This window comes from Mercenaria mercenaria, chromosome 9, assembly GCF_021730395.1.
Source record: "Mercenaria mercenaria strain notata chromosome 9, MADL_Memer_1, whole genome shotgun sequence".
In the NCBI taxonomy this organism is placed as follows: domain Eukaryota; kingdom Metazoa; phylum Mollusca; class Bivalvia; order Venerida; family Veneridae; genus Mercenaria; species Mercenaria mercenaria.
The window spans coordinates 9,893,138-9,919,012 of NC_069369.1; the positions used below are offsets into that span (position 1 = coordinate 9,893,138).

Sequence of the window (25,875 nt, forward strand, 5' to 3'; positions counted from 1 at the left end):
CATCTCGTAGTTGATCTAACGGTAAATATACAATATTAACCTAACAATCAATTCTTGTTATACTTAGTTCGTATTCATGTCGACCAATTTGATACAAACAGTTTATATTAAGTTTTCAGCATACGGTATGCAGTGCACAAAGAATGCTACATTTTATGCACATGTTCTAGAGTTACAGATAAGTAGCTTTTGGTGAACTTTCTACTTACAAACTTTTAATTGCGTTCTAATGTCAATAATAGCACTTTTTTCAAGTTCTGTTGATAATTTTTTAATATGTACAATTATGAGGGGGCTGTGGCGGTGGTTAAGGTCGCTTGTCCCTCACCGATATGGTTTGAGCCTCACTCGGGGCGTTTAATACGACATGTGAGGAAGCCATCCAGCTGGCTTAAAGAAGGTCGGTGGTTCTACTCAGGTGCTCGCCCGTGATGAAAAAATGCACGTAGGGGTACCTTGGGTATTCCTCCACCACCAAAGCTGGAAAGTCGTCATGTGACCCCAACCCACCTTCCCCCCCCCCCCTCCCCACCACCACCACACTCACCCCACAAAAACAATTATGAAAGTAAATGAGTGTAAAGACTTTGCTTTTTAAGAATTTCGCTGCTCCTAATGCATCTTTGACTTTATTGTTTACTTAACTACATCTTTTAAACCTTATTAGAGAATATTTGTTTTATTTATTGTCTCTCAAGTGCAATCGGAAATAAATGCTGTATCAGACAAAAAGGAATCTACCACATATTGTAAGCTAAATGCCATAAAATGTTCTGTTGTCTTCAGAGCTCAGTTTTCTTTCCAGCATATGTGTAAAGAAATGAGTACAGTTTCTTTATAAAACACTTTCTATTTACATAGGTCAATAAATATTCCTTTCAACTAAAGGATGGGACTAAGAACGGCACATTAGGTAACATTATTAAGCAATTTAACTGGCTAAGAATTTAACTTCATTTAAAATGAACTTAAAATCTTTGTTTCCATGGGAGATGTAAAGAAATTGATATAATTTCTTTTTGTTGAAAGAAAGCACACTCTCCTTATATCTTTTCATAAGTTAAGAAACACATTTCTTACAAAAAGGCGAGACTAAACAGGTTAAGGTCTAGGTTAATTAATAAGTGCGTCACTATAGAAAAACACATTGTTTTTCTCACATAGAGCACATAAAATGCATCTAAAGTTATTAGTCAGGTCATATAAGTGTTATATTGCAGTAAAATGATGGACATTGGGTGTAACTTGAGTGACAATTTATCTATATTTTACGAGAAATATTTTTATTGTTTATTACTTTCAGTTTGTACCTGAATTCATTAATTTTGCTTATGTAAATGATGTATTTGATCAATCTGTATAAATATGGAGAGGCCGGTCAGGTCTAAAGCCTTGCGCTGCGCACAGCCTGAGAACGATTGCAGACGGAGACAGAGAGTTATGAAATGCTTAAAGGCTCATTTGTGCTAGATTGAATTTTGTTAGCTCTGTCAGTTAGAAGTTATACCATTGGTGACGGAAAATAAACTCGATAGAAACAAAAACAGTGTATTGAGTTATCTATCCAGTGGACTTAAGGAGCGGCTACGCTACATATGCTACCATGAGTGTCACTACAATCGTTGTCATTCCATCGGAAGAATCTTGTCCCGAGAACTGCACAGTCTTCATTCCCCAATGCATTGTCGGGTTGTCGGTTATTCCATGAATCATAACCGCTCACTGACGATCCATCTGCCCATTCAAATATTCCCTCTGTTGCTATATCATTTGCCCCGATCCATAAGTTTACCCTCTCACCTACAATAATTAACAGTACATAATTTAATCTAATACTTCAGGTAAATTAATAAATGTAGGTAACTATTTAATGATAGTGTCATAACATACTTTCATGAGATATAGTAAACAGTGATATTGACTGGCTGCAGATTTTACGCCTTTCCTGTCGGACTACTAAAATTGGACGGAAAACACACCAAAGTTTAGAATAATTGTTGAAATAAACTGTTGTGTTTCAAGTACTTGTGGATGCTTTCGGTGTCCACACATATCCTCAAATATTTGCTTATAAATAATATTACCCTCTTATTCATATGAAGAGCGTTTCGGCACAGAATAATGTTTACCTGAATACAAGCTGTTAAAAATATCCTGAATGCATGTATCAATTTGTAGACTGTCTACTTTTACAAGTTGTGAAGCCTGTGCCTCGCAGTTGATCTGATGGCAAACAAAATAAATTTGATAATAAAGTTAGCCTAACTCACTGAAAAGATAAATCAAACAAATTTTCAGTATCAGTAATTTCGATATTATTGCTGGAAAAGAGATGACATATTATTTTCAATGTTCTCTCAATCAGCCAATACAGTGATAAAACATGCACACATTTTGCTTAAAAATCATTTTAAGATCCTAAAAGATTGAAGATAACTGCAATTTAGACTTTTATCAAAAACTGTTGTAGATTATTATTTAACAATATAATCTCAAATGATCCTCTAACATATTTTCTGCTGTACTTTAAGATGTATTCAGTATTCATTCCATCCGTAAACATTGTAAAAGTAACTGAAACGGTCGAACTATTGCGAATATATTGTTGATATACATGTTCGTTATGACTATGATACAGATGCTGACGTGGGTATGAAATTCAGTTGAAATCTATATGTATAAAATGTATATCTGGAACTCGCATATCTCGAAATTCCGGCTATCTCGAAGACATTCGCATGTCCAGTTCCGAAAACACGTGCACCACATATCAATTTAAGTCGGATTTTGGTTATCTCGAAGTGAAACGCTTGCTCCATTAGAATTTAAGATACCGAGTTTCAACTGTAATTTATTTCGTTAAATAATCTTTGTTTATTATACCTTCGCATTTATCCATGTAAGCTCTGTTCTAACAAACATGTACGTTGAACCTTGGCAGGACGTCCAAACAGAACCTTAAAAATGGAGTAGAATACTTTGAACGCATTTAGAATAAATACGGAAAAAATGATTGAAATGTTATCATAATATACCAGAGATATGTACATTCCATATCTTTATGAACTGTTGTGCGGACTCAGTGGTATATTGCTTTAACTGACAAATAATAACTTAGTCAAAACCTCGCTTACTCTGTAAGCTTAAGCTTGAGTCTGTGGTTCTTGCCAAGTGCCCGTCAGTGCCTGAAATATTGCTCTGAGGGTACCTTTGGTTTTCCTTAACTACTAATAGCTATTTATAAGTCGCCATATGACCTACAAAAGGACGCTAAACCCAACAACTAACTTATTTTATGATTTTTAAGGTCGCTTGATTTCGAGCAAACAGTGCAGAAGAATGAAGGCATGTTTTTACTGAATGATAGCAATTATATTATGAGCAAATACCCGACAGAATAAATGAGCCGTGCCATGGGAAAACCAACATAGTGGCTTTGCGACCAGCATGGATCCAGACCAGCCTGCGCATCCGCGCAGTCTGGTCAGGATCCATGCTGTTCGCTAATAGTTTCTCCAATTCCAATAGGCTTTAAAAGCGAACAGCATGGAGCCTGACCAGACTGCGCGCATGCGCAGGCTGGTCTTGATCCATGCTGGTCGCATACCCACTATGTTGGTTTTCTCATGGCACGGCTCAAATAAGCAATTTATCAACACTTACTACGTAAGAGACAACTAATGACTTTTAAATCAAATTGTTTTAATGGTAACGACGAGAGAAATGTCACCGACACTGAAGTTTGTTTTATGCTGGTACCTGTTATCACCATTACGCTTAAATTGTCTGTATTATTGCACTGTATCCCGGTTAAATTCCAAGTACCGTCTTGTTGACATTCCGAAATTGCTTTGTCCGAAGTGTTTTCACATTCGAATGCAATACGGTCTCCAATAGAGAACATGTTTCCTCTGGTAGAACTTGATTGAATATATGGTGGAGACCCACATGCTGCAATACGATAATACACATTGAAATATCAGCATTTCCTACATCTAAAATGAAAAATTTAGTACTTCTCTCAAATTTAGAAATCAGAAGGAGAATACATATCTTGGTATTTTACAATATCATGATGACTGAGACGAGCCATGGATATACATTAATAAAATCGTTTTCAGTCATTCTAAATTATCAGTCCAAAGAATTTTAGGAATTCTGTTTTCAGTGGACTGTTCATTACTATCAAATTTTAAGCTGTGATACGCTTCAAAATGGTTTCATTGCAATTTGGAAGATTCACCAAAAGTGGTTCGTACTATGCAACACTAAAATACACTGGACATGTATACACTAGCCGCAATTTTTATTAATAAAAATATGATGCATTTTAAAGCATATGTCTAAAGCAAGAGATCCAAATTGGCGTCGAGTAGGTCTGTTTATACCAAATAGAAAATTACTGCTCGTGTGAACTAGTCCAAAATGTAGCTCCATGTTGTTAGCATACTGTATTCAGCAGGTCACCTGACCTTGAGTCAAAATATGTGTAGGTCCTTATATGCTGCCTAGTGGACTCTTTTATGTACAGTTTTGGAGAAGTCAGTGTAAGTCAATGAATGGATATTTTGTTCAAATGTCTGAAAATCCGACGGATGGTTCAAGAGAAGAATTCGCTTGTATTTAAAAATAAAATGTTTACGACTGATTGCGAATCCATGGTAATGCTGATAACAAACAATAGATACGTTAACTTGTAAATGGGGAAAGTTTATGATAGCCTGATCACCAAGTTTATGATGATTTAGCGATATCACCGTCATCATCCTCATTATTACATCATTATCATTAGGTATTATGTGATATCAACATCCTCGTCCTCACTGGCGTGCTACATACACGCAACAACATTGTACTAATATATAATTATGTACACAAAACTGCATGTGCTTGACTTATTTTAAACATCATTACTTATATTAACGTTTTACTCTCCAAAACATTTGCATTGTTGAGCAAACGATAATATGTTAACTGTGTTAGTTGTAATTCTAGCATAAAAATGTTGTTCTTGTCATTTGTCTGAGAGAGAAAACGTTCTCGCGCTTACGTGATGTTAAAACATATTTTTATATATGCGCGTTCCATGGCGAAGAGTGTACGTGTTACGGCCTCAAAACGAATAATTCTGAACGAAATGGTGACGTCATGGTGAAAAAACAACGCATTCCAGTGCATTTCATGGAAGTTTAATGACGTTGAGGGACACTATATTCATTAGTATTGTCACGTTTTATGGTAGAATAGCTTTAGCGCATGTTCATTTTGTGTTATAACATCTTCAGAATGCCTCGGGAAACGTTGGTATGCTCTCCATAAAGGGGTCTGATGTCACCAACCAATCCCTCGGGATTCTGCAGACGTTATAACACGAAAAACATGTGTAATACCTACATAGGTAGAAAAGTAGTTTCATTCAGTTTTTTTAATGATTAAATCACTTGCCCTATTTTACTGGAATTATATATCAAAATGCGCATCACGATCCATATTCATTTGTTGATGTATTCCCGATATTTGACGTTTACCAAATCATTAGAATGGCATATCAAAGAAGCCATTATACTTTATCAATTAAGTTTATTTTACTTTCTTCTGTTAAACTTTAAAATAACGGTGTATGACATACGAGCGCAGAAACTTTTAAAGAAGTTTTACAAAATGACTTTGGAACTACATATATGTACATATATGACATTTTAACTGTAAAATAACTGAAATCGGCCGTGACAAATTCAGCAGACATAAAATTTTATGTCCATGTCAAAACAGCTATTTAATAACAATATAACAGAACTTTGAACATGATCTACAGCACTCCCTGACAGGATCAACTTTGATATCGTTAAAGGTGGTCAATTACAGTTGCAATGTGCAAACTTTAATGGCATTTTTCAGTTTTTATATATTCTGTTAGAGATTTATTTAGGAACAAAAAGATTCATTAGATAGAGTTAGATACTCACTGGAAATGCATGTTTTATTACTTTTTTTGAAATTTTGTAATAACCGGGTATTCAAAAAATTTGCATTTTATAGATATTTGAATATTTCAAATACCTGAAACAAAAGCCAAGTATTAAAACAGCACGTAGCTTTGGAGTTCATCTTTAGAAAAAGGGAGGTAACAAACACTTTAGAAACTTGCATTTCTAATGAACTTTGGGAAAATATGTATCTTTCAATGTAATCTTTGACAACTTTAAAAAAATAAGTGCTTATATTCATATTATTCATTAGGCAAAACATGTTTGTTAAATTTATATGAATGATAAATTAACACTATCTTGGTTGGGCAACCAGGATAGGAAAAAGAAATTTTAAAAATACATTCAGTGAAAAGCTGATGTGTGTGAGAACTTAGTGAACACAAATAAGTGTAGATGATCAATAATCTAAGTTTCGAACAAGTCCATTAGTTGACCAAAATCTGATTAACCACCTTTAAATATATTAGAACTGATTCTATTTTCAGGTCATTTGATGCTTTAGTCTTTATGTCCGTGTCAAAAAATTAACGTTATTTCATAACAATAAGAAAGATTTGAAAAATGATCTACAACACTCCCTGTCAGTATCAACTTTGGTGTCGTTAAAAATATAAGAAAGGATTCAACTTTCGGGTCATTTGATGCGTAAACAAGTACAGCTCGTTGCACCTATTCATAAACAAACTGAATGAATGTGTGTTTGCTACTGAAATACTGATAAATAGAGAATATTAGGTTACTGTCTTATAAATTTAAATTGATTACAATTTATTAAATGAGTCATGAAAAATATAAAAGTCGAGGCTTTGCCGAGACTTTTATTTTTTTCGTGGACGAATTTAATAAATTTAAATTTATAAGACAGTAGCCTAATGTTCTATTTATCCTGTCTTCTGATTTAAAACCATTCTTTAATTATAATTCAAAATTTACCACCAACTAGATCTGAGTTTGCCTTGCATAGAAATTAAAAAATTAATACGCCCGCTCCACCGCCCCCCCCCCCCCCCTACACACGCCCCAAATTACACAAATATGTCTTTAAAATCCCAAATATAATAAAATAAAAGCTGAAAAACAAAGGTTAACATTGTTTTATTTTGTTCCCGACCTCTCTGTTCTGCTGAACATGAATGAATAATTTTAATTTGCTGCCAAGTGAAGTTTTGCCCGAAGTTCAGTTGCAAGTCAGATACCCATCCTCACCAAGCAAACGTCTGACGTGACTTTTACACACGCCATAACGTCGCTTGACAGAAAAAATAGGCAAACCATTTTCTCGATGATTAAATTCAACATTCCATTCCAGATGCAATATATTCCTTGATCTAAGTGCAGAAAGCTAAAATCATGAACAAACGCTATACACGAGTCATTTTCCGTTTCTCCGAGCGTTTCCGTTATAAAAACATTTTTTTGGTAATTGCAAATACGATGCATTAGTGACATGGTCTCACGTACCTAATAAAAGCGCGTTTACAAAAACAATTGCATAAATATGTCTTTTAGCAGTTATTCTATTAAAAACAAGATGGCGTCGTTTAAAAACCCCCACAAAAAGTAGTCCACCAAACTTTATCAAGGCACTGACCTGATAAAGCAAAATTTATCATACCACTTGATTTTTGCCTTTATTTTGCATCAAAGTAGGATAAAAATACAGATGTACAGAGAATTGGCTTTATTTTCTATATGTCTTACCTGCTGCATAACAGGATGACCCGTTTCTAGCACAAGCATGTTTTTCACGGCAATGTTGACATCCAAGGTATTCCGTCTGAAAATTGTAGATTTAACCAGTAACGTGTACACAAAACTAGCTCCCTTTTCAGTTACTATAATAATATACGAACAGTGTGTTTATCAGTAAAATATGTAAAATAAACGAAGCAGTATAATCTGATAACATTGTATTTATAGTTATTTTTTAACAATTTCTTTGATCGGGTTAAGATAGAAGAACGTGTAAAATAGCCAAAGAGAAAACCGGACAGTATCTGGTTTTGTCCAGTTGTTGTTCCTATGTAAATATGTTGATATAAATATGTACATCATGCTTATTTGACATTAAACATATCGCACAAAACACGGGTGATCAGACATAACTTCTGATCCGCTTAAAAGAGTTATAATAAAGTAAAGGGTGTTCCAGTTGTTCATTACCTCAAATAAACAGACTCAAAGGATCTTTCAGTGATATCATGTAAATTCAAGGGTCACCGCGGTTATTTAAAGATATATCGTGCTTTAATTATTATGATCTTAAAACAGATGAATACGTTTTCCAAATCTGAGATGTAATGCGTACTTACATGCTTGGAAAAGAACTACATTTGATATTTGCACATAAACTGTTATAGTCAGAGCCATAAAGAAACATAGTAAAAATAGATTCAATAAAACATTCTGGTATATTCAGCAATATTCAAAGCTTTGACAAATGTTAAGAAAATAATTATCAGAGATAGGATTTAACAAGAAATAAATGTATTTTATGTTCATAACGGAAAATGTGGTAGCCACATTTTAAACAAAGGCATTATGAACATTTAACATTTATTTCACGCAAATGTAATTATTTGCAGTAACGTACCATATCCCACGTTGATTTGCTGCTGTATACTTCTCCATGTACCAAATGTATATCAAGATTGTTCATGCTGTCGGCTTCAAGCAGTATGCACAAATGATATCTTCTGCGATATTTGATAACCTCGCAAGAAAGGCTTTCCTTGCACCGCTCAATGCAAGTCTGTATTCTTACTTTTGTTAGAGTATTTAAAATATTTCTATTGATAAGTTCTGTCACTAACTGTTTTGAAAAAAAGAACTTCTCGTAACAAAGTATAAAAGTTAAGTTTATTAAAACTATACATAAGATTTTAATATACGTATGAACATTCATTTTCACATTGAAAATTACTTCCTAAATAAACTACTAACATATTCCTCTAAAATGTGCCTGTAAATGAATATGTATGTTCACAATGTGCTTCTATTCTTTTCAAACTTATATACGATTAAAATAAGAGGTATTGATGAAGTAGACGCATGTATTACGTGTCTTAATGCATAGTCGCAAAGAGAACAGGAGGACAGCTATTGTGATACCGAAAGAAATCAATCGAGATAAAACAAAGTAAATATACGTACGGATGTTGTTATAGCACTCTACAACAGTCACTTAAGTAATCAGTGTGGTACGTACAGGAAATAGGCCAATAACATTTGTCATTAAAGTTCCGATAATGTCAACTAGTAATGTACAAGTAATTTAGATTTTAACTTTTAGAATTTTGGTTACTTGTTCCGCAGAGTTTATTATGCCCCCCTTTGAAAAAGGAGGGGTATATTGTTTTGCAGATGTCGGTCGGTCGGTCGGTAGGTCTGTCGGTCGGTCGGTCGGTCGGTCGGAATGTAGACCTATCCGTTTCCGGATGATAACTCAAGAACGTTTAGGCCTAGGATCATGAAAGTTGATAGGGAGGTTGGTCATCACTAGCAGATGACCCCTATTGATTTTGAGGTCTGTATGTCAAAGGTCAAGGTCACAGTGACCCTGAATAGTAAAACGGTTTCCGGATGATAACTCAAGAACACTTGGGCCTAGGATCACGAAAGTTGATAGGGAGGTTGGTAATGACCATAGGATGACCCCTATTGATTTTGAGGTCAGTATGTTAAAGGTCAAGGTCACAGTGACCCTGAACAGTAAAACAGTTTCCGGATGATAACTCAAGAACGCTTAGGCCTAGGGTCACGAAAGTTGATAGGGAAGTTGATCATGACCAGCAGGTGACTCCTATTGATTTTGAGGTCTGTATGTCAAAGGTCAAGGTCACAGTGACCAGGAACAGTAAAATGGTTTCCAGGCAATAACTCAAGAACGCTTGGGCCTAGTGTCAAGAAAATTGATTGTTAGGTTGGCCATGACCAGCAGATGACCTCTATTGATGTTGAGGTCATTAGGTCAGAGGTCAAGGTCACATTGGCTAGGAACAGTCAAATGGTTTCTGATCTTCTTGTCCAAAACCATAGGGCCTAGGGCTTTGATATTTGGTATGTAGCAAAATCTAGTGGTCCTCTACCAAGAATGTTCAGATTATTTCCCTGGGGTCAAATATGGCCCCACCCCTAGGGTCACATGGTTTATATAGACTTATATAGGGAAAAAAAATGAAAATCTTGTCCAAACCACAAAGTCTGTGGCTTTGGTATTTTGTAATGTAGCATCATTTAGTGGTTCTCTACCAAGTTTGTTCAAGTTATCCCTCTTGGGTCAAATATGGCCCTGTCTCAGAGGTCAAATGGTTCATATAGACTTATATAGGGAAAAACTTAGAATCTTCATGACCATAACTTACATCATTCAAATTTGGACCACATGTATAGTTTTGAGTGGCAAGATGAACCTTGACATGAGTTGACTTTGATCTTGACCTAGTGACCTACTTTCACATTTCTGTACCTACAGCCTTCAAGTTTGGACCACATGCATAGGTTTGTGTACTGAAAAAAACTTTGACCTTGTTATTGACCTAGTGACCTACTGTCACATTTTTGAAGGTACAGGCTTCAAATTTGGACCACATGCATAGTTTTTTGTTCCAAAATAAAATTTGACCTTGATTTTGACCTAGTGACCTACTTTCACATTTCTCAAGCTACAGCCTTCAAATTTGGACCACAAGCATAGTTTTGTGTACTGAAATGAACTTTGATCTTGAGATTGACCTACTGACCTACTTTCACATTTCCGAAGGTACAGGCTTCAAATTTGGACCACTTGCATAGTTTTGTGTTCTGAAATAAAATTTGACCTTGATTTTGACCTAGTGACCTACTTTCACATTTCTCAAGCTACAGCCTTCAAATTTGAACCACATGCATAGTTTTGTGTACCGAAATGAACTTTGATCATGAGATTGACCTAGTGACCTATTTTCACATTTTTGAAGGTACACATTTGGACTGCATGCATATTTTTGTGTTCTGAATTGAAATTTTACATTGATTTTTATCTATTACCTACTTTCACATTTCTCAAGCTACAGCCTCCATTTGAAGCACATGCATAGTTCTGTCTACCGAAATGAACTTTACCTTGAAATTGATCTAGTGACCTGCTTTCACATTTCTCAAGCGACCGCTTTCAAATTTGGACCACATACACATTGTTTTGTACCTAAATGAAATTTGACCTTGATTTTGACCTTGAGCTAGTATTGAAATTTGGAACATTCAAAAATGGCTCAGTGGATGGCACCAAGATCAATCTGTAATCTCTAGTTAAGTTAATAGGTTAAAGTTCAAGGTCAGATTAAACCAGAATGGTAGAATTTTGTTTACAGTGAGCATATAATTTCTGTTCCTTGTGCAATTACTGAATGCATCAAGGGGGGCATTTCGTGTTCGACGAGCTCTTGTTGCTTATTGTAATGGTATGCTGATAACCAATTGTTTACTATATACATGTCTGTTTTGTTAATGCATTGACGTAAAGAATAATTCTGGCAATATAATAAAAACATGTCCACTTGCATTATCTTATTTTGTCTGTACGATGTGACAACAACTCAGAGACCACAGCCCGCGAACTAAGCTCAAAAGGGAGAGCGCATGATATTTATAGCTGTAATGATGAGTTAGATCACTGGGCGAAGCGAATCTCTCCGCTCTTAAAACTAGAATTTGTGTCGGAATTCATTCGCCATCGACGAGAAGTTGGCGGTTATTTGTAGAGAACAGATTAATACTGGTACAGAATTCAGGAACACCTATTAGGTATGTCCGCCATTAATTACTTGTTAGTTTCGGAAAAAGGCACTAAACACAGTGTGCACAATCATGTAAAAGCCATGTCGGCAGTGGTGGCTATGGATACAGTCTTCCGGCACAAACTTGCCTTGCAAGAGTTCCATGCAAGTTGTGCGCGCTAAAGCCTGATATAAACATATAAAATATATAACTAAATTAGGCCGTTCAGACTTTTAACAACATATTTATGTATATGTATATGTAGTTACACTTTATATCGCTCTATAGTTAAACAACAGACATATTTTCACAATGACTTTGTTTGATTTATAACCTTAGTATATACTGCCACTTCAAACATTCACTTTATTAATAATAACTGAAAATACATTTTAACTTTGTTACTATCATATTCATTGACACGTTCATATAATTATGCTTACAATCTTGCGACATTTATCGAGTAATGATATTTGACGCTTAAAATCACAGGCACGAGTATCAGACTGGGATCAAAAATACGACCAGACAGATAGAACTCGTTTTCTTCCTAAATTAAGTCGTAATGAAAAACATGTAGTGAAATATAAGCTCCTTTCAATATTCATATATACCATATACAAAACTAATAACCAGAGGATCGAACCTTCGAGTAATGGGTTCACTACACACGCCGTTGAAAAACATAATAATTTTTTGGACGAATACACAAACCATCTTGCATTAGTTTTGAGTCCAATTTGTGTCTAATTATAAACAGCCGAGCACGGGTCAAATTCACTAGCAAAACGAAATACATAAATAAAGGCCTCACGATTCGCTACACGAGACTTGTCTTGAGCATGACACATCAACTCATTATAGGGAACATTTGTGATAAGTAATTTTAACATCTCTTGATGAAAGGCAGTTATTGACCGGACAAGAAACACAATGTTAACGTTTGACTTCTAAGTGTGACCTTGACCTTGAAGTTAGGGGTCTTGGTGTTGCGCCTGACACGTCAACTCAATATAGGGAGCGTTTATGCCAAGTAATTTTAAAATCTCTTCATCGATGGAAGAGTTATGGAACGGACAAGAAACAGACCGTGTTAACCTTTATCCTCTAAATGTGACCTTGACCTTAGAGCTAGGGGACTGAATCTGTGTATGACACGTTATCTTGTTATGGGGAATATCTTTGCCAAATAATTTCAAAATCCCTTGATGAATGGCAGAGTTACGAACCGGACACGAAAAAGACCCTCTTAACCTTTGACTTCTAAGTGTGACCTTGACATTGGAGCTAGGGGATCAGGTTTTGCGCTCGGCACATTGTCTCATAATGGTTAACATTTTTGCCAAGTTGTTTCAAAATCCCTTCGTGGATGACAGAGTTATGGACCGGACACGAAAAGGACCCTATTAACTTTTGACTTCTAAGTATGACTTTGACTATGGAGATAGGGATCTGGGTCTTGCGCATGACACATTGTCTAATTATGGTTAACATTTATGCCAAGATATTTCAAAATCCCTTCATGGAATGCAGAGTTATGGACCGGACACAAAAACAGACCCTGTTATCATTTGACCTCTAAGTGTGACATTGACCTTGGAGCTAGGGGTCTAGGTCTTGCGCATGACACGTCGTCTTATTATGATAAACATTTATGCCAAGTAATTTCAAAATCCCTTGAGGAATGGCAGAGTTACGAACCGGACACAAAACAGGCCCTATTAACATTTGACTTCTAAGTGTAACCTTGACCTTGAAGCTAGGGGTCTGGGTCTTGCGCAAGAAACGTCGTCTCATTATGGTAAATATTTATGCCAAGATATTTCAAAATCCCTTCATGGTTACAACCCGGACAAGAATTTACAAATTTACGGTCGGTCGGACTAACGGACAGTGCGATTTTAATTTGCCCACCTTCGGGGACATAAAAATCAAAGAACTTACTGTAGTGTAAATAAAAAGTTACTTGCTGAAACATCGTTTTAAGATGTAAGGGAGTTATTAATAAATAAAGAAACCCTAACATTATCAAATGTTTGTGGTAAAATTCACGAAATAGATATATACTTAATAACTTAATTAAAGAATAATATATTCAGCCGCATTAGCACTAGTGTAGTCAGTAATAGTTTGCAGCGATGTTATATTTCGGAATGTCACGGGTCAGTGAGATAACAAAGAAACCTAGGTAGACTGGCTGTACTCGTCACTATTACCCTGCGCTGAGTTAACAAACTGTAGGGAATCTAAAGTGGTAATATATTCATGGCATGAATGGTGTGGGTTCGAGCCTCGATCGGGGCGTTAAATTTTTCATGTAAGGAAACCATCCAGCTGGCTTACGTAAGATCGGTGGTTCTACTAGGTGCCCATAGATGATGAAATAATGCATTGAAGGGCACCTGCGGTCTTCCTATAAAGTCACCATATTACCTATAACTTTAAACCCAACAAAAGGTGAACCGAACCTCGTAATCTTAATTGACATTTATAACCAATGTCCAATTCTTTGTATTTTATGAGGACTGGTACCACGGTACGAGATAATGGGATTGGAGAGGTATGTTTAATTAACAATCATTTTCCTTTTGAGAAATCTTTTTGCAAGTTGTGTGTAAACAATTACATTTGAAGCGAAAATTGAAATTGTGTTTTGCACATAACATAAATCTGATTTGTATTTTATGGTATTGTAAATTTCAGGTCGGGTGCCGGTCAATCGGACATGAATAACATTAAATTATAGACCTACAGCGCAGTTTCTTATCACTTCACATAGTCTAAAGTCTTTAAATATTTGTTAAACATTTTAACGGCCTAAAATATCTGAATATTAACGTGTAATTATACAACAATTAATTTTTGCTGATGTAACAATTATTACGTAAAGCATTGTTTCACATGAAAAATAAACAACATAGGTCTGCACTTTGATTTAAGAAATTTTATTTCTCACTTTTTGATTTGTCGTTGAATAAAATGATTGTTTTGGAGTTCAGATGCGAAGGAAATATGCCCGAGTGATGTAACAATATGTATATGAAAGACAAACAATGATTTTCTTCAAGAGCAAATCACTAAATGAGATATATTATTTCGATTCTAACACGTTTCCAAGGATTTTTAAGGTTTAGCAATATATCACAAAAGAAGAGAAATTTTTAGTAAACTTCTTAAAGCATCTTAACAAGCAACTTATCTGTCCAATACATGTTTTACTGTTCTGTCCCATAGAATTGGATACTTAAAATATTCTAAAGAAGTTGGACCCCTTTAGAAAAGAATGCAATTTGTAAAGAAATAAATTTTAACAATTGTCAAAAACAATGTTTTGCCTAGTTATGTTAAGTTTAAAAAGTGGTACGATGTTGCAAATGAATCAAAACGAAGACATGGAACAGCTCGTTACAAACGGTGAGTTTTTAAAGGCGCTGAACTGTCCAGAAGTGTGGCCCCTTCATGCAGCCCCTTTCCTGAATTCAATTCATATATGAGTAAAAAATTGACAATGGTTTTGTAGAATAATATACATGTTTTATATGTTGTTTATTTTTCATGTGAAACAATGCTTTACGTAATAATTGTTACTTCAGAAAAATTAATTGTTGTATAATTACACACAATTTTCAGCTAGGAAAATGAATCGGGTCGTGTTAAAATATTACTTCTAGTTTCACACGGCAACGTCTCGGCATGGAAGGAATGAATGAGTTGGGTTTTGTGGCGAACTGAACATTATATCGCCGAAGGCATGGAAGGAAGAGCTGTCGGGCAACGCATTTTGTCAACATTTTTGCTGTTGCGTTTTTTCATGCAGTGCATTTTTGTGAGCTTCTTAACGCCTAATCAGTAACTAAATTGCAAATAAAATAAATCTGTGTATAATAAATCAAGAAACCATTACACAGTCTTGGATCATTATGTTGGTTCTAATTGAAACCATTGTTGAATTTGCTTGAATATATGTGTACCCGGCAGTGTCCACTTTAATACCTGATGAAAGTTAAGTGCGCATTCGTAATGATATTAACGCAGCTTTTGACTTAATCCTATTACTGCAAATCGGTTTATCTAATGACAGCTTTTTATTATTGTGTCCCGCCGGATTAATCAAGTTAATGCTCAAGTGCTATTTAACATTGACACCCTATTACCAGATAAAGCGATAAATCAATTACACTGATTACCATCTGTAATACCAGTCAACTGATTTGCTATTTATGAAGTGTAACGGACGATAAAATCCATCAAGATGAAATAGATACAGTTACATATAAAATCATGATCATCTTACAAAAGTATCTGGCGGTGAGCCTCGTTGCAACTAAACTTCAAATTTATGTTCAATGAGCGGATTAATATACATTAACATAATATATACGTCAGATAACAAGCAAATTGTCAGCACAGCCATTAACTTGAATTCAGATATTATATAAGAAAAATAGGCCCGTTCAAAACATAGTAATATTAACGTTACGTCGGCATATTCGTTTTTAGCAAAATAAAGGCGACGAAAAAAAGTGTTACAACGTTTCAGAATCGAAATGATATACTCAGTTCACTCACAATGAATCAATAATTAGGTGCGCAGAATAATTTACTAAATGTCATGCACTCCTAAGTTATTCCACAGAACGAATTACTGTTGGCGCATGTCTACCCACTATTTTTGGCGCCATCCTTCTTTCATCTGACATACTAGAATCGAACAGTACAAGTCAGTTACACGCAGTGTATAATTCACTTGAGCTACACCCTCGCATGCCGATAACCTTTCCATATTGTTTCGATGAGGTTCGGCTATATATTATATTTTTGAATATAGTTCAATTTTCGTCTGAAACACATGACCGAAACTATATACATGAACAACGATCTTAAAATTCAGTCTGTTATAACACACCCTGTAAACACGTTTAAATGTAATATTCTAGTATTGGAAAATCCATACACCGGTTTGGTTTAGAAAATATTTTCTACATATTCAACCGACTGTCAGTTGCGTATCATTCATGCGCTTCATAGATGCACAGATTCCTGAGCAGCAGTTTGTTAAAAATGTACGCTCGTCTTGTATTTTTTTTACACAATTTAGTTGACAGTGTCATATATACAGAAATTTTAAGATGTACAAGATCGTCGAATGTTACTGCGAAGAAATATATATTTTGGATATAGCAGTTCCGTTATCCAATCTGTTGTTTGCGCAGAAATCAGATGAAGTTTCTAGTTCGTCTTGCACAACAATGTGTTAAAATTTACTCTGTCTCAATAAAGTGTACATTGTAAGCTACATATTGGTTCATTACACGGGTTTCAGTATTGATTGTACAAAATCTAAGGTGATCCGAATCTCTCCTCTGCCTCGCATACATAGAAAAATGTTACGGTACAACATTTCATGTACCACTCGCCAGTAAGAACGTTCAGTGTCACGCAGTAATCCCCGTCGCTTTTACTGTTCCGAGGTTCTCCAACTGCCCAGTTAAAATACGTCATAATTTCTTCCCGCCAATTTTTGAATATTGTCTGTTGGTGATTCCTAATGCCATCGACAGCCACGTGTGTCTTCTGGTCAATATCTTTGAAGTCCCAGTATTCCCGTTGGCTGAAATCTTCATTCATGTCAACCATGTATTCCGGGGCAACTATACTGATAAAATCAAATACAACCTTTTGTTTTTCAGGGCTGTCGATAAAGACTAGGTGAGATCCTTCTTCCTCACACAGAATTGTTGATAGAAGTCGACCATCCTGTCGGCCAGAAAATCTTAAACAAAGTCCTTGGAAAGAATAGTAACCGTCCTGGCAATCAAACTGTGATAATGTATTGTGGAACCTACAGTTGCTGCCATGGCAAGGCTCCTCTTGTACGTCTAGTGGCTTGCACATAGAACTGAATCTTCCGCTGCTTTCACAGTCACGTGAACGTATCCTACTTCCTTTTCCGCAGTCAACAGAACACCTGCTCCATTCGGTCCAATCTTGACATTCTGTATTACGTAAGCAGGCGTCTTCCTGCAGTTCTAAGTTAGCTTGTTTGAGGTCAAATATTGTCCATTTCAATTCCGTCACGAGATCCCGTTCTTCTCTTGATAGTTGTTTTTGTTTTATATTCTCTGTCGCCCATTGCAACGTGTTTATTTTTTCGTTCTGTTCTTCTATTGTCTTATGAAGAACAGTGTTTTCTGTATGCAAAAATTCTACTTGATCTTGTAATGATTTCATCTTTGGAATAGAATCATCGATATACGTTGACATTCCTTCTTCCAATAAATTTAATCTATGTTCCATAAATTCCCTTTCATAGTCAACAGCTTTTTCACAAAATACCATAACTGACGAAAATAATATTGTCAAGATATGAATTTTTAATAAATTTTGTCCGGTCATCATGAAATTTAAAGTTAAACGTATAATACGCTTTGCACGACCGTAGTATAAAGAGCGAAAGAATATTTTTACCGAATTAAATCCTGATATTGTGAGACACTTTTACGGTTTTATTCATCCAAATCATAACGAAAGAATGACACCTTTACAAAATGAAAGGTTACGAGTGTGTTATATTTTTGTAAGTACCATAATAATTCAAATAGCGATTTAAGCGTTATATTTCGTTCGGTATGTGTTTGCAGGTATATTTTAAAATATATATAATCGCTAATCATATCTTGTCGGACTATTATGCCAATTATAGGTATAACCTTAAAAACACAGTAAAACTCTTCGTTGAATCCGTGTGTCGTGTTATAAAGAAAATCATGACCGAGCGTTTAAAGAAAAAAAAATATGACCGCTTTCACTTTATTTCTTTTTCATAATATCTTTTTTGAATGTTATTTCCTTAGACGAATACGTTTGATTAAGTTTGTATATTGTTAAAGCAAATTGCGTGAATGCCCATTATACATTTTGTAGATATGTTCCTTCTTTCTTTGTTTCAAGCTAATGATATCACTAACTTAAACGGAAAATAACTGCTCATAATAAAAGCAATAAATTTTCAAATACTCGCGAAGAATGCATTCCTTTTTATCACGTTTTGAAATATTTGCATTTATTTAAAAATTCAGATTCATGAAATAAGTAGACGAAACATCCAGTGAAAGTGTGATGATATTATCAACTAATTCAGTGTAGAAAGAAACAAATGTATTAGTCTTTTTATCATATGTAAGCTGTTCATGTTGAAACATCACACTTTCTTCTTTCAAATTATAGACAAAGTCAATTCGACCAACGTCTCCCATATTTATTATGACGTCAACGTCAAGGGGATATGTCTATATATGGCATCAGCATATAATTATTAAAACTGAGACAAAGTTGACAACACGACAAAACATTTTACAAAGTTACAAAGAAAAAAACATAGAAGTACATTGCCACACCTATAACGAATTAAAAGATACATTTATTATACATTATGTTGGATAAACTTTATTTTATTCGTAACGTTATCCGATTAACATGTTATTAGGTAGACACTATATTCTAGCATCAAACTGCTGTTGTGTAATTTTCAGGGGCTGTTTTAACAGAAGAGTACTAGTAAACGTGTGTTTACATAGAGATTCTCGCGCTCACGCGCTGTCACGTGACGCACCTCTTTACGTATGCACGTTCCGTGGCAAAGTGTAAAACATGTTAAGTCGCCATAACAGATAATTCAAGAGGCAGTGACGTCAACATCATCAAACATCGCAGACATTTCCGTGCATTTCAGTGGAAAACAGATGCGCATGAACAAACATCACGTCAGACGTCAAATGACTGTACAAAACTGCACACGTCATAAGGATCCAGTTCATTTCAATTTTGGAGTATAATCAATTGAAGTTTATTGAATCGAGAAGAAATATATCGAGTTAGAAATAACTACACAACATCTAAGTAGATCAACAAGATTTAATCTCTCTCTCAGAGTGAGTGTCATGTAGTGTGTTATATGGATTACGAAAAAATACAGAACTGAATAAAGCACATATAAGCATAAAATGAATCACTATCGTTTTTGGTTTAGAGTCACACAGACACAAACTTGGTACCCTACCATTCGTATCATCTTTGTACCCTGGGACTAACAGAATAGAACTGCAAATAGTCTGGCTACCGACTGATTTTAATTTCAACTTATTTGCATTTACGATGTAGACACATGATTACCCGTATGTTTGGAGAAGAAAGGGACATAATTAAAAATTATTTGAATAGTCTCAGGAGTTATCTGCCACGTTCGAATACAGACAAGCTGCAAACTGCCCGTGTTTTGATACATAACATAACCAAACTACGTTTACAAGTTTTACATTGTTAAATCAATTAAAGCAATGATAATAAAGATAGTATAGTAGCAAGTATTGTAATCCAACTTTTCTCTGTGTTGACATAACCCGTCGCAATATTAGCCAACGAACATATCTTTCTAAGATACCCGCTGGAAAAAACTAACACTAATTTCAATAATAAGGTTATTAATGTATACTTTAAAATTATTTTTGTACTTTTTACTTCTTTCATTAACGAAAAGGCTTGATATACTTGCATAATAAAGTACACTTTTAGACTACCCACTTAGATGACGAAAGAAACGTTAAAAGATTTTTTCATGTAATTTTATAAAAGTCAATAGTTAGTCTGTTCTAGAGATATTACCAGAGAAAAGATTCTAAAATCATAGAAATTAAATATAGCATATAGACTGTTAATCTAAATTTAAAAAGAAATTAGCTGAAACAAGAAATATCTTTAAAAATGATGGTCGGCGAATTGTAATAAAGAAAGAAGTTTGTGAATTTTTCATCTAACATTCATCTTTCATCTAACATTTTTCAAATTGAAAAACTAAACACCGCACTTTAACAATTTAAATGGTTCTCTTAATTTTTCGCAAAGGTTTCGTAGGGTTGCAAGTTTGTTTCGTTTATCCTTAGACGAATAATTACAGCAGTAGCTTGATGAAGATTCATGGAGCGGTTCATGAGAAGAGGTCATTAAACGTGTTTATATTTTTAGCTAAATTGGTCCCTATCCCCATTTGTAACAAAATAGCAGGAGACCTTACGATATTGTTACACATCGAGTTTGATAAAAATCCATTACATTTTAGCGGTTAATGCGAAGAAAGGCATATCTACTTTTAGCTATAGTGGTCCCTAATAGAGCCCAAGTTCCTATATAAATAAATTTGGAAGAGGACTTTATAATGATGCTCCAGACCAAGTATGACAAAGATCCACCAAGCTGTTCATGAGACGCTGTATAAAGGCACTTCTAGTTTTAACTCTAGCAGCCCCTAAAAGGGGTCAAATGTCCCAGCTGTACAAAGTTGGCTGCGGGCCTAATAAAGATGCTACAAATCAAGTTTGATTAGAACACATGAGAAAAAATCAATTAAAGGATTTTTTTATTTATTATTTTTATTTATTTCTAAAATATGCCAACTGATCCCGCTTTAACAAATGCATATCCGCTACTCATGAATCTTTGGACAATGACGTCACACCTATAAAAAAGTGACGGTCAAGCAAAACATACAATTGTAATTATTTCAATATTTCTGTTTCATAAGCAAAGTCTGACCGTATTCATATCACATAGATAAACTGTATGCAGCGTACCTTCATTTCAGTGTAATGAGATTCAGTCATTATATAGCATATATATAATAAAACAGATTTCAACTGAGTTCAATATTTGCATACCATACTAAAGAAAAATATTCATATATAATAAATCAGTTAAATAATTTATAACAAATATATCAAAGCAAACAAGTACTCATTTTAATATGCAATCTGAATAAGTCACAAAAGCAAGAAACCTTTTCATATACAGACGACAATTGTAACAAGGAACATCTTTTAAAAAGCACTTGTCTACATAAAAGACTCTTATCACACCCTTATTCATGTGATACCCAGACCGTATTTAGCTCTTTCTTTAATTTGATATTTGTTGGTATTTGAACAGATTTTTATCATATTTATTGAACTTACTTATTTTGAGATATATCAATATTCTTGCTAAATATACTGAGCCAAAGTTAGCTTTAAAACTGTGAACAGCGTCGTTTAGGATAAACGCTTTGTCTACATTTCACTCAGCGTAGCACATCAACAGAATGAAAGAAATTGACACTCTCGTCCAATCAGGCAGAGTGTTGCATAAATCTTCCATTTTGATAAATTATCTATAATGCGTTATCAAGTAGTTTGATTTGCAAACTGAAGTCACGTGGCATAGGTAACGAAAACGAATTTAGACGGCGTTCGCCGAAAAAATCTATCTTAGTGTAGGAGCTAGTCTAAGAAAAATATATGGCTGTGAATAACACACGCTAAGATTTACGCTATTGAACTTAGTACGTACTGACGTGATATTTAGTACAAACGTAAACCTGAACATTTTGCTTTATCATTATTTAAAGGATAGCAAAGAGAATCTAAATACGCTTATAATAAATAAATTATTGGCTTTGAGTATTAATAGTCACGCAGGCTAATTATAAAATGTCACCTGCCGTAAAGTTAGGTTACTGACCGAATTAGTTTTAAGAAGTTACTATAAAATCCTGTTACAAGCATTGATATACTTATAAAATTTGTATTGTATTACATGAGTGCATTTCCCTACAGAATGTATTAAACGAATTGAACAAAATTATAAAATGCGAGGCTCTGACGGAGCATTTTATCAATTTTACTCAACGAGTTTTATAAATCATTTTAACCGTTAGAAAGATATGAGATCCTAACGTTAATATACATGCATGGCATATGAAATTATCTGAAATTTAGGAATATTAATATGTGCAATAATGAGAGATGATAACTTGTGCTTGTTATACTTGTTTGGGATTCGACTTACATGTGACACGATGAAAAACTGAATAGTCTTTTATAAGAATATCGCACATAGATTCCGAAATTTGAAAAATTTACCAAAATTTAAAGCATTGCTTTTACATATTATATACTAATAAAATAATACATAAAGCACGAAGATGTTGGTAATACTTACATTATCCGTTAACGAATTACCACATAGACATTTTGTCGTTTTGTGTAAAAAAGCACCAAACGTTTGACTTTCATTTAAATAGTTCGTATAAAAGAGGCAATCAGTGGTAAAATGTAGGTCTTTTCTCTGCAATTGTTTGGTCTTGAAATATTATTGATTGTAAAATATTTTGTTAATGATGGCTCCATTTAAAAATGGATATCCTTATAATGAAGCTGTTCTTGATCTAAGACTTAAGTGTTTCCTAGATCTTATTTTAACCAAGAATTCGAGAGCAGTTCTTGTTCACATACAGTATTGTCCACTACATTGTTTCATACAGTGTCTATGGATAATTTTAAATTCAGTGAGAACACCTGGTGGGAGAGGAGACTTCTTCTTGCTACTTCTTAATTGTTTACCAAATGCATTTCGCTTGAATCTGTGGAGAAACTGTATTTGCAGAAACATTCAAAGTGTTTTATGAGTACACTTTTAATGTTAAATAAAGTTTTATACATTAAAATGCAATGATAACTGCACCAGAATGTTTTAGATATGTACCACATATATTCATCCATTTATAGTAAAAAAGAATCATGACCTTTTCTGAAAATATTTTACATATACCAGGTAAACAATTTTCTTCATATTTATTTCTATACGTTAAGATGATTTTAATTCATTATGAGATTTAAAAAAATAGAGTATGTTGGTTTATGGGAGTAGTATCATCGATTTCTGAATTTGGTCTTTTTTCTTTGTGTGTGTGTGTGGTGGGGGGAGGTCTCTTTCGAGTTTATACTGGCTGTCGCCCTTTAAACCGGAACAGGTCTGTTCCCGTCTGACGTTTACGTTGATGTTCATATTTTGAAGAATAAACCAAATAACACAAAACCATATAAAGAAAGAGTTGTTCAACATGAAAAGTAAACAGCATATAAAACTTGATAATAATATAGTCAATTTACCAAAATATGCATTTAATTCCAGAAAAGGACTGTACTTCATAAGAGTTCAGCACCTTGTAAAACACCATTACTGTTGTAACAAAGAACTGTTACATATCTTCGTGTCGATGCATTTTGCAGTTATGTCCTAGCGCTGAAATTTCACATAGCAGCTTTAGTGCGTTTTATTCGACCTGGCGGGGCGGAGTTAATCTCTTGCTTATGCAAATAATGGTAATATAAAAAAACGAGCATAATAGGTAGAACTAAAGTGGTTACAGTGTAAGGTAGATGACCAGTGAATAAAACATAAGGTTGCTGAATATACTACATATCCTGCACAATAATGCAGTGGACCGTCGCGAAACCCCACCACGACAGGTCGATTAAAATGTACTATAGGTTTAACGTACTTTTAAGCGATTGTTTATTTTTCATTTCTTTACGATTGGGATTCAACGTAAGTATCCGGTAGTAAATGTACAGGACGGTGCGGTAAAATATGTTTTTGACAGACAATTCAATGTATGTAAATATGTCGTTTGTTTACCAAATATCTTGCTATTTGGTGATATACTGCTTAACCTTATGTAATACATAAAACCTGCTTAAATTTCCGTCTAGTTTTACGTGTCATTACTATTTGACAAAAGTATAAGCGAGCCCATTTTAATACTTCATGGTAGTAAAATTTAATACCATATTATTAAATTGTTCACCGCTTTAAATATTTACTACAGCTTTTACAACTTGAGATACTTTTATAGTAGTACAATTTATACCAGCGCTCAATTTCTGCATTGAGTCACAGCTGTTTCTAATCCCGTACCGTACCCGTACCGTACATTCGTAAACTATAGGTTTTGTTAAAAAAAAGGGCGGAAACTTTCATCGTTCTATGCCATCAAAATGCTTCAGAAACACCTTAAAATCCGCTTATTAAGAAATCTGCCGTTTGATAATTTTATATATATATTTCTAAGTCATTTGCTCAAACACTGAAAGAGTATTTCGTACCAACTGCGTTGTATAAATGCCGCCACACCCCACCTCGTTGTAATTTGATTTAAGCGAAATCTGATATGGTGACCTATCAATTTTCTTTTTGTTTTAGATTAGGTAGACATAACCAAAGGTATGTGCAGAGTTTGATTAAATTATATTATATGAAACTCGATAAAATAGCAGAAGTACCAACTTAAAACTGACAAAAATATGCAAAAATAGGCCTTGGGTCTGCTGAACAAGTATTCCTTTCTTTACAAAATCATGTTCTTTTGATTTCTCTGAGCATGTTTCAAATAGATATATTGTTTTCTGTTATAAAAATGCTTAGATAATCAAATTTATGCTGATTATTGTACTTTACTGAAAGATATTTTAGGATTACAGAAATTTTGAAAAATGTTTAAAATAGCACCATATCTAGGGGCAAATTAAATTGAAACAAAGCTGGTGACCTAGTATTTTTATTTCATTTTTCAATACATCTTAACTCAATCTTTTTATACAAAACATTTCATCAAAATCTATTATTGAGAAAAACAAATACGAAACTGTAGCGAGCGTCCTTAACTGACATTTGACTCTAGTTTTTTTCAAAGTATCGTATCCTTGTTCACATTGAATACAGTGATAAATGTTTAAAAATGTAACAATAATGAAACAGTATCACATCATCAAGTATGTGTCAGCAAATTAAATGTCACTATAATTTTTTACTTTTCATGAACAGAACACGCGCTGCTTCCAAAATATCTGAAGTACTAAGCATATAAGTCAATAAATGGATCAACTAGCTTTTACTTAACTAACCCGACACTCCAATGAATAGTTCAATACTAAAATGGTCAATGGCCATGAAGCGGTTTATCCGTGAAGAAAAGTCGTGCCTTGGAAGGAAGTCACAATATTTATTTGTATTTTTAAGAACATTGTAAAGCTTTTAACAGGTCAAACATCTAAAACTTTACTAAAAACATTTGAAAACACACACTCTCTGTTATGTTAAATATCATATAAACCTACAATTATATGACAACCAAAACGAAAGGCAATTAAGTACCACCATATGACCACGATTTCAAAGTTTGGTTATAACTGGTTGAGTATTTAACTGCATTCTAAATGCATAAAGTCATGGTATCAATTTTCGAAATTCGAAAAGTAAA

The 25,875-nt window shown here is 34.3% G+C and overlaps 1 protein-coding gene across 1 annotated transcript; it reads right to left on the reverse strand.

Annotated features, from left to right (window-relative positions):
* Nucleotides 1–1,534: 1,534 nt before the first annotated feature.
* LOC123547726 (uncharacterized) lies at nucleotides 1,535–9,093 on the reverse strand. Its single transcript, XM_045334986.2, has 6 exons — nucleotides 8,584–9,093; nucleotides 7,692–7,767; nucleotides 3,760–3,951; nucleotides 2,884–2,957; nucleotides 2,130–2,223; nucleotides 1,535–1,800 (listed from the first exon to the last, which is right to left on the reverse strand). Exons 1-6 carry the CDS (start codon nucleotides 8,893–8,895, stop codon nucleotides 1,574–1,576), a joined length of 975 nt encoding a protein of 324 aa, XP_045190921.2. The 5' UTR covers nucleotides 8,896–9,093; the 3' UTR covers nucleotides 1,535–1,573.
* Nucleotides 9,094–25,875: the final 16,782 nt, after the last annotated feature.

Bases quoted from the DNA above. Each gene is read 5' to 3' on its own strand.
- LOC123547726 (XM_045334986.2), bottom strand. From the start codon at position 8,895: ATGAATGTTCATACGTATATTAAAATCTTATGTATAGTTTTAATAAAC. The intron at 7,768-8,583 runs GTACGTTACTGC...TACAATTTTCAG, and splicing joins GCAAATCAACGTGGGATATG to ACGGAATACCTTGGATGTCA. The intron at 1,801-2,129 runs GTAAACATTATT...TAATTATTGTAG, and splicing joins TTTTAACAGCTTGTATTCAG to GTGAGAGGGTAAACTTATGG.